The 14,747-nt window shown below is 48.8% G+C and overlaps 7 protein-coding genes across 7 annotated transcripts; 5 read left to right on the top strand and 2 right to left on the bottom strand.

The window, feature by feature from the left end:
• Positions 1 to 1,285: 1,285 nt before the first annotated feature.
• Positions 1,286 to 1,550, top strand: N7518_006879 (uncharacterized protein; the record flags this gene model as incomplete). The annotated part of the gene is made up of 2 exons (XM_057187806.1): positions 1,286 to 1,358; positions 1,399 to 1,550. 2 exons carry the CDS (start codon positions 1,286 to 1,288, stop codon positions 1,548 to 1,550), a joined length of 225 nt encoding a protein of 74 aa, XP_057039509.1.
• Positions 1,551 to 2,240: 690 nt separating this feature from the next.
• Positions 2,241 to 3,469, top strand: N7518_006878 (uncharacterized protein; the record flags this gene model as incomplete). The annotated part of the gene is made up of 5 exons (XM_057187805.1): positions 2,241 to 2,458; positions 2,517 to 2,800; positions 2,862 to 2,939; positions 2,994 to 3,081; positions 3,151 to 3,469. 5 exons carry the CDS (start codon positions 2,241 to 2,243, stop codon positions 3,467 to 3,469), a joined length of 987 nt encoding a protein of 328 aa, XP_057039508.1.
• A 204-nt stretch (positions 3,470 to 3,673) lies between these two features.
• On the top strand, positions 3,674 to 4,744 carry N7518_006877 (uncharacterized protein; the record flags this gene model as incomplete). The annotated part of the gene is made up of 2 exons (XM_057187804.1): positions 3,674 to 3,829; positions 3,914 to 4,744. 2 exons carry the CDS (start codon positions 3,674 to 3,676, stop codon positions 4,742 to 4,744), a joined length of 987 nt encoding a protein of 328 aa, XP_057039507.1.
• A 716-nt stretch (positions 4,745 to 5,460) lies between these two features.
• gpaA (guanine nucleotide-binding protein subunit alpha gpaA) lies at positions 5,461 to 6,686 on the bottom strand (the record flags this gene model as incomplete). The annotated part of the gene is made up of 4 exons (XM_057187803.1): positions 5,461 to 5,504; positions 5,557 to 6,113; positions 6,170 to 6,512; positions 6,569 to 6,686. The coding sequence occupies 4 exons, from the start codon at positions 6,684 to 6,686 to the stop codon at positions 5,461 to 5,463; spliced, it is 1,062 nt and encodes a 353-aa protein (XP_057039506.1).
• Positions 6,687 to 8,599: 1,913 nt separating this feature from the next.
• On the top strand, positions 8,600 to 10,441 carry N7518_006875 (uncharacterized protein; the record flags this gene model as incomplete). Its single annotated transcript, XM_057187802.1, has 1 exon — positions 8,600 to 10,441. The coding sequence occupies one exon, from the start codon at positions 8,600 to 8,602 to the stop codon at positions 10,439 to 10,441; it is 1,842 nt and encodes a 613-aa protein (XP_057039505.1).
• Positions 10,442 to 11,342: 901 nt separating this feature from the next.
• Positions 11,343 to 12,298, top strand: N7518_006874 (Smr domain-containing protein; the record flags this gene model as incomplete). The annotated part of the gene is made up of 4 exons (XM_057187801.1): positions 11,343 to 11,376; positions 11,427 to 11,527; positions 11,605 to 11,855; positions 11,947 to 12,298. The coding sequence occupies 4 exons, from the start codon at positions 11,343 to 11,345 to the stop codon at positions 12,296 to 12,298; spliced, it is 738 nt and encodes a 245-aa protein (XP_057039504.1).
• Positions 12,299 to 12,698: 400 nt separating this feature from the next.
• N7518_006873 (FPP/GGPP synthase family protein) lies at positions 12,699 to 13,880 on the bottom strand (the record flags this gene model as incomplete). Its single annotated transcript, XM_057187800.1, has 2 exons — positions 12,699 to 13,449; positions 13,519 to 13,880. 2 exons carry the CDS (start codon positions 13,878 to 13,880, stop codon positions 12,699 to 12,701), a joined length of 1,113 nt encoding a protein of 370 aa, XP_057039503.1.
• Between the last annotated feature and the right edge of the window lie 867 nt (positions 13,881 to 14,747).

The raw sequence follows: 14,747 nt of genomic DNA, 5'->3' as shown, positions 1-14,747 counted from the left end.
GTCGCGGACCTGGAATGTATCAGCGACAAGAGATTCAGATATGGATTGCATTGTAAGACGTACTATATGAGGGTTTTCAAGAGAAGATTGATCGCATCAAGTTGCGACTCGAGCTTCTGTCGATATCGGCTCAAGGATTCGCATCTGAGATGCCACATGATGCGCCGCCATTGTGTTTTGACTTGAACAATCAATCGTCGAGAGTGCAAGAAATTGAATCCATGTCCATCAGGCGATCCTACCGAAGGCGTGGTCACTGTTGCTCGATACTTTTCTGTGGCGCTTTCGAGATGTTCTAAGGTTTGGAGGCACGAGCGTACCACTAACCCTAATTGTTGAGATAGATCGGTGGCGCCATGGTCCGAAGTATTAGAGTTTCTGGACAAGATAACCATAGCGGCTCTTTGCAACTGGCTCAGGGAGCAATTCAAGGCGAACAGAACATCTCCAAGTTCTTGTAAATCGCGTGGTGCATTCTTTTGACCTGAGGTTGCGGCTGTAAGTAACCGACAGGTAATTTGGCTGCAGAGTACAATATCTCCAATTGAGAAACCGAACGACATTGTAGCCGTTGAATGTGGGAAAAGAAACAAGCCAATTGCAAATGAGTCGAATTGAGAACAGTAATAGGGATCGAAAAGGGGTTGGTGTAGTATAAGTAATTCAAGTATCAGATAAAGTCCTCTGGGCCTCGTTAATGTGTAGCCCTATGTCGTGGATATTCCGCATTCCTGCAGATGACAAAGTCTCAGGGACAGGGGCTGGACTGAGCCAGTGCATGTGTCTGCCCCATAGTACTGTGTACCAATCAGGACCATAGAGATCTGCGCAGATGCCTATATATATCTCCTCTGGTTAGCTCCTCTTATGTCAACGAACGAAAGCGACCTCGGGAGGGGCTTCAGTTTGTCCGTAGAGAACTTTGTTTAGCTGTAGACAACTAGTCTTTTTGTATCCAAAGAGGTATAAATAATGTAGTTGAACCCAAGCCGATCCACTATTCTGGGATCCGGATGATGCCGAATCATCTCGAAAGCGTCCAAGTCCCCCGATCCATACATATATATATATATAGTAAAGCGTCCCCATAGAACCTGTAAGGTACCTACCTATGTAAGGTATCTAGCCCTGGGGCCCTGGTGGTACCTGGTGGTTAGTCAGTCATTCATTGGGCACGCACGTCCGAGTGGGCTGGGCATCTATTCCAAAGGGTTCAGCTACACGGTCAAGTCATTACCCCCCACAGCTCTGCTTTCTACTACATTGCCTGCTCTTGCTCTGTATGATGTCTATCCCGATCGAGATCAAGAAATCCGCGACAGCCGACGAACTTATCGAGTTCAGCAAGACCCAGGCATGTAGGTCTTTCCGCCCGTGTCCCTTCAATCACTAACTTAGCACAGCTGAAGCATGATGGGTGCACTATTTTGAGTGAGCAAAGGAACATGCTCAACACTATCGGTGCGCCGGATAATGCCGTGGCTATCATCGTCGACATCAGCGCGCCAGGCGGCAAGTTCGTTATTGGAAGGCACGCACTGACGCCGTAAGGCAACGACGTAGTTGCGGAAAGAGCCACAGAGGTCGAGACGCACTTGCTAATCTGGCCATGGCAGCCGGAGTGGCAATTCTATGCAATCGGTTCGACCAAAATAAGATACCTTGTAAAGCCCTCCAATGCTACATAGCCTAGCATAAAAGGGCCCCGTCAGCAAGAGAGGCCCTGTCAGCTGAGATTTTGGGCGATGAGCCCAGTGAGAGCTCTACCAGATCTGTCAGTCCATCACTTCATCGTCGTGTGATCTAATTCGGCCGTTTGATATTGCGAATGGAACACGAAGGAGGCATATTGTGGAGATATTCGGAGGCGACCAGTGCCTCAGACTTGTTAAATGAATCGCTTGTAGCTGTAACTACAGAGGCAGTTTCACAAAATTTGCTAGAGTCATTATCATCTATTGGTCTTTAAGTAGGGTGAGCCCTCAAATCGAACTGTGACGTTTCCTTGACGCATGCCGTCCTGTGAGAAGTGAATGGTAGCGAACATAGAATATATCAGATTCAAGGTATCCAAACAGAGATCAAGTGTAGGACGTGCCATAGATAGGAGATTCAAGATTCAAATCTCAGCTGACACAGCCACGCAGCTACAAGGGGTTGGTGCCGGCAAGAATCATCCAATCCTTCAGGCTTCTCCTCTTCCACGCATATGAACACTCGTCATTATATAACCTTTCACAATGTACCTCATCCGTCTCGCTCCACTGACTGCAAAAAATCCTTTGATTCGAGCCATGTCGTCACTCGCACCTGGGAGTATTCTTCAAGGTACCCACTGGAACTACCGCATTCTCAACCACAACCACGTTAAGGGGGATAGCACACATATCTCTAATGTCTTCAAAGCCGAGGTCGTTCCACATGAGAATCATCATAACATTTCCAAGGCTCCCAAATGGTTCATTTATCATATAAAGATATAATAACTAGACTTAAAGGCTAACTTGGCTGCATAGGGCTTTTATCAAAGGGGCTTTACCTGACGATGCAACTGCCATACTGAATCTGGAACGCGAACGTCATGCTTATCATCTTCCTGGTGTCTCTTCTAGTCAGTACTTCCGGAAGATGTACGACGTGATCGACGATAGTACCATCGCCTTAGAATGGCTGGATACCACTCTTGCAGAGTTGAAATACCAGCCTAATGATATGGGCACTCATTCGCTTGTTGTTTCTGTTCAAAGAGCAGCACTGACTAGCTGTGTCGTTCTGGAGGACTCCAAATATGTGAATACTGGTAAAGTCCCTATTATTAACCTTGGAACGTTGAAATAGTTAGCATATACTAACTACCCTAGACTATAAGCCTGCTAATATTCTGCTTTCTGGCATCGGTTCTGACCGTATCACCGCTAAAGTGGGAGATTTGGGGCTCGGTAAGCAAATACTAATAGACGAAATACGCTTTCACTAATATCACACACTTATAGTGGTCCCGGTTGGCCACCTACGCCACGCCCAGCCATATGCCATGCGAGCCCCTGAAGTCTACCTTGGCCAAGCATGTGCAGAGCCATCGTAGGTCTGGGCAGTTGCTGCGATGTTGCTTTGCTGGATCAAACCGGGCGTGTTAGGCATGTGGGGTAGCTATCATCCTTTCCTGAACGAGGCTTGGTCTATAGTGAAGATTAAGCGGCTCTTTCCCGAGTGGGATATTCCGACACCTGATGAGGTCGATGGCCACTTCGTTAAAGCAGTAGTGAATTGTGCCCAGTCTATGACTGAAACCGAGCCAAAACTACAAGAAATCTTATCTTTTGACGAGGAGACAAAAACGTTGGAGATATCGGACCAGCTGAGAGATCTTCTTCGTTTCATGTTGGTACCCGATCCGGTTAATAGGCCCTCCGCTTCATCTGTGCTGGCATCGAGGGAGTTGCGAGCCTTTGAGAATCTTGGCGCATAATCTAACCATGTGGACTTGTTTGGATAGATTACATCCATAGATGTACATGCTGTAGTCAAATTCAACCCGATCCACTTGTTAAGTTGTTCCCCACCTCGGGAGCTGCGCCAATGCTGAGTCATCTCGAAAGCGCGCTCTACGGAGTACATCGATGCCACATCTTCAACCTGCAACAACTCACTTTTGTAATTCCAAGCCACAGCCATGGCCGTAACGACATTTCCATCCGAGGGATCTCCAGATCTCGCTCTTCTCAATGTTGCTCGCCTCTTCACCAGACTCGAGCATAATCTCCTCTCTCCGGGGACAGACCGGCGGGCATTCCAACAATCAGAATACCAGCGAATGCGCGTGAACAAGGTAATAAATTACTCCATCCTTCCAGGACTTCACTTCCAAAACTTCACTTTCAAGAGACAAGTATGAATCTAATCAATGCTACAGAACGTCGAATACGCCCGCTTACTCCTCACCCAACTCGAGCGCTCCCTCCCACAAACTAAACCCCTCGACCGCAAACACGAAGCACAAGCCGAGATCGCGCGCGACAGACAGCTCCTGAAACGCATACAGACTGTCCTCGAGGAAGAAGCAGCCAAAGCCGAAGCGAAGCAAGATGAGGAAGACGAGACCGACGACATCGACGACGAATGGAAGGAGCTATTCTCCAAGCCCGTCACCGAGAAGAAAACTGTCTCGCGCAAAGATCAGCAGATACCGGCAAAACCATCAGATTCGCAACGAGAAGTAAAAACAGAGAGCCAAACCACGATTACCTCTTCCGCAACAGCGACTCCAGCAACAACAACCCCAACATCCACACCCTCATCAACAAGCCTACCAGCACAAGCATCACCCCCGACCTTACGAAACCGCTACACAACCCACCCCGCACCACCCTTATCCACTGAAAAAGCAGCTGCGACTGGAAGGGATACAACCAAGCTCTCCGGAACAGAATCCGAACTGAGCACCCACAGACTGGAACAGGAAGATCTGACAAGCTCTCTCCTCGCGCTTGCTTCGCAGCTGAAAGCCTCCTCGCATAACTTCCAGGCGACGCTGGAAGGCGAGAAGTCGGCGTTGGACCGCGCGGTGTCGGGCATCGACCGCACGAGTACCACGATGGAGGCGGCGGGTAAGAGGATGGGGATGTTGCGCAAGATGACGGAGGGTAAAGGGTTGTGGGGGCGGATGATGCTGTATGCGTGGATTTTCGGGCTATGGGTTGTTGCTATTCTGCTTGTTTATGTTGGGCCGAAGTTGAGGTTTTGAGACTGTCATAATTCGGCGCTCTGTCTTCGTCTCTCTGTTTATGACAGTTTGATTCTATCTTTATGCGGATACCCTTTTTTTTGCTCTGCATATACCTCTTTGCAAATCACACTATTGTCGATATCTACTTGGGAGACTAATATAACACGCATCGAGGTATAGAAATAGTATGGAATTAAGAGTCAGAACCTTAAGAGTCAATCCTTGAACTCTGAAATAACCCGACGACCGACTGGCATGACACATGAGAAGGAAACATTCAAATCCGCGGATCCTGGCATTTCCCCGTGCCCAATGCCCGGATGGACGCTCTTGGCTTCCAACGGACGCGAGACCAAGGAAAATGATGGGGGGAGACGATATGGTTACATACATAAACAAGAACTAGGGGAGAGATGATATGATATCCAGCATTCAAATCAGAAGGATCACAAAAAAAAAGGTGGAAAGGAAATAGGAAAGAGAAAAAGAAGGGAGGGGAATACTTCTTGTTTTCTGTAGTGGATATCAGGACAAGAGAAAACACAAAAACCGGCTAGAGGCTGTGTAGATGGCAGGGAAAATTAGAACGTGAGCAAATGGAGATTAGGAAAAGGAAACGCAAAAGAGAATCAACGCCGGGATCTCGAAACGGGGATTTTCGACCGGTTCTGATCAGCCCCGGTTAATAAAGACATGCGATCTAGGTTCGACATACTTCACCAAACGATAGTTCATTAGATCAAACCGCATAGACGGAGATTCTCTTGGATGATGATATCTGTGAAACGTTAGACAAGTGTTGCGCACTGGGTTGGGATGGCTGAGCTTACCGTTCACTGCTGCCATGACGAATCGAATCTGGGTAGTGTCAGTTGCGCAGGTGAAGTGCGTGTAGATCTGCTTTTGCTCGGCCTGGTTCAAGGAGACGAAACGGTTGAGGATATAGTCGCAAGCCGCGGCGTAGTCGGCACCGCCCTCGTAATCAGGGAAGTAGTTCTTCATCGGGCTAACGGGGAGCTTCTCCTTGAAACGATCGATCTTGTTGAGGAACAGAATGATCGAGGTCTTGACGAACCACCGGGAATTGCAGATCGAGTCGAACAAGGTCAGGGCTTCTTGCATACGGTTGACGGTCTCGTCTTCGAAGAGCAGCTGGTCGTACTCGGAGATGGCGACGAGGAACAGAATGGTGGTGACGTTCTCGAAGCAGTGAATCCACTTCTTGCGCTCGGATCGCTGACCACCAACGTCGAACATGCGGTATGTAAGGTCACCGATAATGAAAGTGGTCTCGGTGATACCGGTGGTCTTGACACGGGAACGGAGGACATCCTGGTCGGTGGGGAGGTAGTCGGGCTGGGCAATGCGCTCAATGGAATCGAAGTAGCTAAAGAAAACGAATTAGCCACGTCGCAATGCGACAGACGAGCGGTCACTACTCACTATTTGGCAGAGTCGTTCAGCTGGTATTCGCGCGAGCGCTTGAAGCACTCCTGAACACCAGTGTCGCGCCAAAGTTGTCCAATGGCGTTTCCAACCTCGGGGGGAATGCTGTCACCCTCGATCTGAGCGGGCTGCATGAAAATGGTCTGCACGTGGTACTCGTGGCGCGCATCCTCCAGGGGCAACTCGAGGGATTCCATGGCCTCGAGAATGACGCGCATCGACTGGACGGTATTGCTGTAGATGATTTCCTTGAATGATTCACGCTCGTCGCGAGAGTATCCACCCTCGTGGATCAGCTTCATCTGCTTGAGAATGGTGGACTTGCCCGACTCTCCGGCTCCTGTATACCCAGTCAGCCATCTGTACATATTTCCATCAGGACTCAATGGATCATACCGAGCAACAGCATCTTGATCTCGTTTCTTTGCATCATCTTGTCGCGCTTGAGCTGATTCTCAATCTCCTCATTCCGCGCCTTTCCCTCCTTATCTTCGGTGCTCATTCCGCAACCCATTTTGACGGTATGAAGTCGCAATTAACGGTGTGAAAGTGGATAGAGGGTTCTTCGTGGAGGGATATTCGATAGTTTGTTACAGGGACTGTACAAGGCGAATCACTGTCAGCAAGCTGGAATAATTTCTTCCGGAAATATCGCATTGACGGGCTCGAGGAGGCGTTGCATAGGTAGCACAAGCACCGCTGAGCAAAGGCAGACGGTGTTTCAGAGTTGGTGTAAGCGTGCCGATGCAAGGAGTTGGCACCGAGTTTCCAGAGCAAATAGCCAATTGACAGGATCAAAGGGGAAAAAAAAAGGGTACCCACCTGAAGGTTCTTTTGCGATTTGCAAAAACGAAGGACAAATCGGCAACAGGGTATAAAGGAAAGAAATGAAAAGAAACGACCCAGAGGAATTCAAATAGAATCCAATCTGGAAAAGAAGAAGAGAGAGAGAAGAGATACAAGTTGTTCAAAGGTAAGGGGCAGGACGGCAAGACTGAGGGGGGAAATTGGGAAAGTTTCAGCAGAGAAAGGGGATACGCTGGTAATACCACGGCAGTTAAGCAGCGCATGGGTGATTGGGGCGGTTATCGGAGGAAATGGTATGGTGTTTTCCGTACACAGATTACCAGTTACAAAACAATACCACCCCGGCAACTGCAGTGAGCTGATTGGGCGGTGTGGGGACCTGACTGGCCCATTCAGCCCCTTTTGCTTTTTTGGCTGGTGATATTCCACGGGCATTGCATCAGAGATTCTATTTTCAGAGGATGTCGATGTATACGTGCATCTATGGAACATTCTGTTTCAGACAGTCAGCCCTTCATACCAATGCTCCATAATAGAGCACTGTACCCGGGCACTTTGTATATATAAAAATGCCGGTGGACTCCTGGAGGCGTGCAGATCTTGTGGAGAGCAAAACTAGCATATCAAATTACAATGCTAGCAACAACAGGAAACTTAGAATTCTGGCTCTTCAGGGAGTCTGGGGAGCGAACCCCTGAAGAACACTTTATGTACATTTAGTATATCATACAATTTACTCCCCACACGGTGCATACAACATAAACCCTGACGTCTGACCTCACCTCAGCAGTTCTCAGTTTCAATTTGAGGAAACAAAGAAACAAAGCAAGACTCCTGCCCAATCAGACTAGTCTGCGCCTCATCCCATGCATCCATGTGCAGTTCTTTGATACTTCCTTGAAACTTCTGAGGTACAATAATACGGACAACCCAATAGGTACAACATACATAGTACCATGCCGAGACAGACTGTCACACCTTCAACATTACTGCTCAGCCCCTCGACTGATGAATCCAACAATTCTACGTCAGCATGATTGAAAAGGAGGTCAGTGAGCCCAGGGAAATCCCCGAATCGGTTCGATAGTGAAACTGAAGGGATTTCCTCGTTCCAATGGCGCCCTAAGGTTGTCTCCTCAAGGCTCAAGTTCTGCACCAGACGACCCACTGGTGCCCCTAGCCGTTTTCGCCGCTAATTTGCGTGAGGAGTTTCAAAGTTGATACTAGACTCCACTTGGCGCCTCGTGGCAATGGAGACTATTGAACTTCGCGGTTTAGCTTAGTGTCTAAACATGACCTAAACTGGCGAATTGCCGAAGTCACGGGATGTGCTGATAATACACTATATTACTTAGGTACAGCCTCATACAAGAATAAATTACATCTCTCCCTCCATGCATGTTGTAGATCAGTTCCAATGGCTGCCTTCATATCAGGTGACGTACATCGATAATGAAATAAAAAAACCCGCGCTACTCACAACCTCAATTCCTTCAACCCCTCTACAAAGTATACCCTTCGAAGAGCTCCACTTAGGATACGCACATTGACTCATCATTTTGTACCTACTTCTATAGTCCCCGAACGCTCGCGCAGCATCCAACTTGCTAGTGTGCGACGATGGGTGATGCCCTGCGACCAAGTGATGATGAATTCAGCGAGGTCCTCCAGCAGAGTCTCAAGATATGGACTTCGTATCTGGGTACTGGGGACAAACAGGGCCTTATCCCCCGACAAGCCATAAATATGAGACCTCTCGTCAGTCAGACCCCGCCTTTCCTCGGTCATGGCCTTGCTTCGAACGAGACAATCTCGTTCGCTTGCGAGGAAAATAAATCCCAAGACATACTTCACATCAATGGCAGATCAACGTGGAAGACTTCTAAAGGAATCTGTGACCTACCACCAAAGGTTTTGCCGAAGCAACTTCTATTAGCAGTTGACCGTCAAATAAGTGTGGAATTGTCTGAAGATGCTCCTCTTTCAGACTGGCCTGGAGTTCAGGGGCTTTCCGGCTATGACGAAGGAAACTACCTATCCGTTCTTTACTTTGCATGGGCTTATATCCTATCTGCTCGATGGGTTGAGTTGCTTAATCGCTCTGCTGACCACGAATGTCATATGGGCTACACTACGGATCGGATAGAGGGTCGATTGCCACAGCCGAACAATCAATCTCTTGTTCAAATTGACATCGGCCACGATGCTTCTGAGGAAGAAGTCCGCTGGTGGCAGGCTATTTTGGGCTCTGACGAAGGCTGGGATGCGACCGTGAAATATAATGGCCACGTATATTTGTCGCCATGGTCGATTTCGGCAAAGAAGGCGGGATTTAACTTGGCCACTAAGGATTTTTTGAGCGCCATGTCAGAACCACCATCGTCGGAAACCGCTCTCAACTATCTCTCGCGTTTCTGTGTGCGCCATCATCTCTATGCCCAGTGCTCGGTCGCTCTTGCTGGGGTGCTCTTCATTCCATTCCTAGGGGAGGGACCAATATCACTTCCCCTTCCAAGACAAGCTTCTCGGCCGGAACTAACACATCGTGTTAATGGCTCGCCTGTTTCTATTCCAGATCTTCTTGCTGAGCACAACGAATTACTTCCTAAGTATATGACGTTGAGCTGCAATATATGGGGGTTGCGTTCTATTCTATATAGCACATTTTTCAATCCAGATATTGAGTGCAATCTCGTCAGCGCCTGGTTGAACCCGGCTTTTGCGATTCTCAATTCCATCTCACCTAATGAATTGGGCCCTTTTTTGGCAACTCGAAAGCCTCTACTCGGACCTCTCTGGCTTGGTGCAATTCTCACAGGTCCCGCGACGAAAATTTTACGTGACATGCGGACAGGAATGGTAGCTTTCGATCTTGCAGCATCGGCCTGGGTCAAAACAGCACAGACATTCTTGACCTCTAAAATGGGGACTAGTGATGGTGAATCAATACGCCGCGATGACGAATGCCGGTTGTCATTCATTACTGCCTGTGAAGGCCATGACCGACCTCCAATCTGGCCTTGGAAGCCCTTTGGGAGCACACCAATTTGCGACACAGACCTGGGCGTCCGACACCATGTTCAATGTGCTCATTGCCTAGAATACGAGTCTTGGGAATGGATGTTGACAAATGACGATTCAATTCGGGATTTCAGAAAGGATAACAGCGAGTCCACCGATCAAACACCGCATTCCGCCCCCAATATGACACCGGCAGCACTCAGCGATTACAAATATGATTTCTTCACGCAAACGCACTCGGAAGGATCAACCTGTGGGATATTTGGATGGTTGAGAGGAACTGGTTATCCTCTTAGCGAAAAACCCATATACCAGCATTCATGGGTCGATTTGGAAAGCAGTGACGAAGAAGAAGAGCCCGATGATGCCGAATCTGACGTGGAAAAGCACCGGAGTGCAAAGAAAAAGCACGTTGACACATGGCTTGACGGAATCGAATAACGCTTATGAACGGGTCAGACCGTGAGATCAATATACCAAGAGAGCAGTCTGGTATGCTAGCTGGATGATCGTGACATAAAAACACGGTACATGGCCCTTTATTGCCGTGGTCAGCGGTTTGATTGATCTTCCACCTTTTCACACTGCCTTGCGCGTGTGACTGTTGTGCTTATTATTCTAATGTCCGCATTTTAGGTCTCTGTAAACAGCCGGAACTGGTGGTCACTATGATCCTTTACTCACGGACATGCTCTAGTGCCAACCAAGAGCCTGGTCGTCTACACCACTGCAGACCAATTGAGCAGGGAAAAAGAAAAAAAAAGACCGAGGATGATAATGGACGGTTTAACCACCCAGCCCCGCTATGTACTTTCCAAGGCGAGATGAGAATCCACCGCTTGCATAGTGCAGTAGATGGGCGCCAATACTTAGCCCTTGATTGAAGGGATTGACAATTGACATGCAAGATATGGAAAATGGCACACGGTTTCAGGAAGACAGATTGGCAGAGAAGTACATATGCTCAGGTGTATGCATAGTGACTGGATAGACTGGATACAACCTCGCACAAGAATAAATTACTGCAGTTCTAGAGCCAATGTTACAAACTGCGTAGATCATTCCAAGGATCGATCCACACCTATCTAGGCTACTAGATGAAGATTTCTAGCTAATCAGTTGTAATATACTCATACATATCTACAACATACATACTCTTCTACATAATATCCCAGCTATATAATAACCACAATGTGAATCCCATCGGCGATCGTTCCACCGATCGAGACCAATAAACCTTGGTACCCAACGAGAGTTCCTCGATCGATGTGGTTTCTCGGTTTCTCCACTTTAAAAAAGGTACCCTTCCCCTTCCCCAGGCTCCCTTCTTATAACCACAATCATGTCGCACGAAATGTCCCAATTGGGCCCTCGGGGTAATACGCCAATCCCTCTTGAAACGAACGACAAGCACTAACAGTCCCAGCCTTCAACCACGAGAGCAGCAGCGACGCCGAGGCAGAGTACGACCGGCTCCGCGACCTCGCGCGCCAGGAAGCCTCCAAGCGCGGCGAATGTTTCAGTCGGGTACGTGAGCACCCAATTCCAATTCCAATCGCAGTTGTAGTTGTAGTCATTCCAACACGCTAACACCCACCCACCAGTCGAAGGAAGCCTACTCGAGCGGCGATGGCGCCGGCGCCAAGCAACTCTCTGAGGAGGGCAAGGCCCACGGCCGCAAGATGGAGGAGTACAACAAACAAGCTTCCGAGTTCATCTTCCGCGAGAACAACGCCAATGGGCGCGTCGAGGCCGACACCATCGATCTGCACGGACAGTTCGCTGAGGAGGCCGAGGAGATCCTAGAAGAGCGGATCAAGTATGCCAAGTCGCATGGGCAGACCCATCTTCATGTGTAAGTGGCGGAAACGAGCCCCTGAGAATATTGTATCTCTTGCGCTAGATGCGATGCAACGCAACGCGACTAATACCGCTTCGCGATATAGTATCGTCGGCAAGGGGAACCACTCCGCGAATCATATTCAGAAAATCAAGCCGCGCGTCGAGCAGGTGTGTCGGGAGCTGGGGCTGCAGTATACCACCGAGGATAACGATGGTCGCATCTATGTCAATTTGACTGGTGGTGAGGCTGTTATGCCTCCTTCGACTGGTTACCAGGGTGGGGCTGGATACCCGGGTCAACAACAGGGACACCAGCAACACCAGCAGCAGCAGCATGGGCAAGGACACCAGCAACAACAACAGCAGCAACAGCCGGACGAGCTCGAGGAGCTGGCCAAGAAATTCGTGCCCAGGATTCTGCGGAAGCTCGAGAAGGCTTGCTGTGTGGTTATGTGAGCTTGTGGTTTCGGTGTTTGGGACATATACATAGATGCATAGCTGTGTTTGTGGACAGATGTTTGTTGTTTTGCCTGTGACATTTTGCGCTGTCGGTTTCTCGTTTCTAGATCATCTACCATCTACATAAGTATACCTCAAGTCTAGGTTCAGCCGACGACTCATGATGGCAGGGATGTGATTATACCCTTACTTCATAGACATGGACATTGCCATTTACTTTCATGCTGTTGAGGACAGCTAATTGAACAATTTACACTCCCAAATCCATGTCATAAATCATATCATCGTGAACTCTCATAGCTACATAGCAAAATTGTGAAAACAGGATAACTGGAACTGGGTATATCCAACAAATACACGACATCCAGAAAATCATACCAAAAGAACAAAGAACCAACTAGCGCGCATTGGGATCCGACAGCGTCGACTCCACGATCTTTTCAACAATAGCACGTACCATCTGCCCATCACCAGCTCCGTTGATCTTCGGCGTAGCATCGATCGTCTCAATCAACGCTAACGCCTGGTCTCGCAAATCCCCGACTACTCGACTGGTGTGCGCAAAGCTGCCCGTATTCTTCATATACTGCACCGCATAGCGCTTAACCTCCACATCCTTGGTATTTTGCTTAAGGATATTAATCAGCTGGCGATTAGACGGGTCCGAGCGAATGCTGTGAATGATCGGGAAGGAGAATTTTCCCTCGGTGAGATCCTCACAGAACCCTTTATTCTCCGTGTACACAGTACTCGAAAGGTTGAGGTAATCATCGCAGATCTGGAATATCAGACCCATGACATTCACCAAGGCAACGCAGTCTTTCCCCGTCGTACTCTCCGCCTGCATCAGTTTCACCGCGAGCCGGAAGAGCCCGCCCGTTTTATTACCGACCATTTCCAGGTACTCGTCTTCCGTCGGGCAGGTCAGCGTGTCGCGCCAGAAGAGATCCATCCCTTGGCCCCGGTGCAGGTTCAGCATCTCCTGTACGTAGATGTCGATTGCGGCCGGGTTGTTGAGCTGCTGCACTTCTTGCAGGGCGAGGAAGTACACGTAGTTTGCGGAGTTGATTGTTTGCGCTGTTCCGAAGATATTGTGCGCGACGGGGATGCCGCGGCGGAGGACGGAGTTGTCTTCGACGTCATCGATTCTGGCGTCACGCCGTCAGCATCGGATATGGATCGGGTGTGAGCAGGGAGGCGGTGTGGGGTGGACTCACAATAGTGATGATGTATGCAGCATCGTTACGACCTTGGTGATGATCGCCAGGCTCGCCGGCGGGACCTGCAGCCAAGCGTTGAAAGCGTGGATCAGTTGGCGCCGAATATCTTTTCCCGGGTGTTCGTGTACGTAGTCGTACGGACCCATGAGAATCTTGTCGTTCTTCGATGACCATGTTCCATCCTTGTACTTGGTGCCGTCGACGCTGGACTTGTTGCGACGATGTCCGGTTTTTGGAGGCTCTTCGTCTGTCACCGACAGTGTGTGTCGGTGCGAGGGGCTGCCGGTGCCATTTGTTGCATTGGTCGAGCTTTTCCGAGGAGGAACGGGACTCGGTGGTTGGAAGGATGTTGAATTCATGATTGCGGATGGGGGGATGGAGGGGTTCGGTAGGCGGCAGAAATTAGGGAGCTAGGGAGCTAGGGACCTCCGGGGCTAGAAGTTTGGTTCATGTATAGATGACATCAACACCACTTTTTCATGTTTGTATAGCTACATATGTAGATTGATATACTATGACAACTATATCGCAAAACGTATCATGCAAGATGTATACATACTTTGTACCCAGTTGTAGATGGTATGATCGGATGCCGAGGTTGACTAATCGGGCGGCGGGGCTGAGCCACTTGAGCCAACAGTCACCAGCCACCTTCCACCTGCCACCAACCACCAGCCACCGAATATAAGGCTGACAAATGAGATACATCAATTTGATTGGCAACGCAGCCCTGGATAAACTATAATGATTTGATAGGTCATAAGCAGGGACAACCCAAATGTATTCAATAATCCAGAGAAAATATCATGTTCGCTGTAGCAACGGAGCAAGGGAAACACGGTGTGAACACGGTGTGAATATACGGTGTATACAGTGTACACGATTTAAGCACTCCATACTTACTCCATACTTACTCCATACTTACTCCATACTTACTCCATACTATAATTAAAGTCGCATCTGATTGACGCCAGGGGTGGATCTAAAAGAAAGCGAGTTAAGAGTGTCCCGATGCGACGAGTTCCCTGGTTTATTGGCGCGTTGCCGGGGGCAACGGCGCTTTATTTACTGCGAACCTTGGAAAGCCGCGAAGGGCCCCGACTGACCTCATCCATTCCCAACTGGGACAACACGAACCTTCTCCACTTTCTTTTTTGGATCTTTTGTTTAAGAATGTTCCTTTGCTTTTCATTTCGGTAGAATAGCTCACTTTTCTATCTCACATC

This window comes from Penicillium psychrosexuale (assembly GCF_028828465.1).
Source record: "Penicillium psychrosexuale strain IBT 29551 chromosome Unknown utg000004l, whole genome shotgun sequence".
Taxonomy (NCBI): domain Eukaryota; kingdom Fungi; phylum Ascomycota; class Eurotiomycetes; order Eurotiales; family Aspergillaceae; genus Penicillium; species Penicillium psychrosexuale.
The sequence above is the reverse complement of the archived record's forward strand: the minus strand, read 5'-3'. Positions and strand labels throughout refer to the sequence as shown.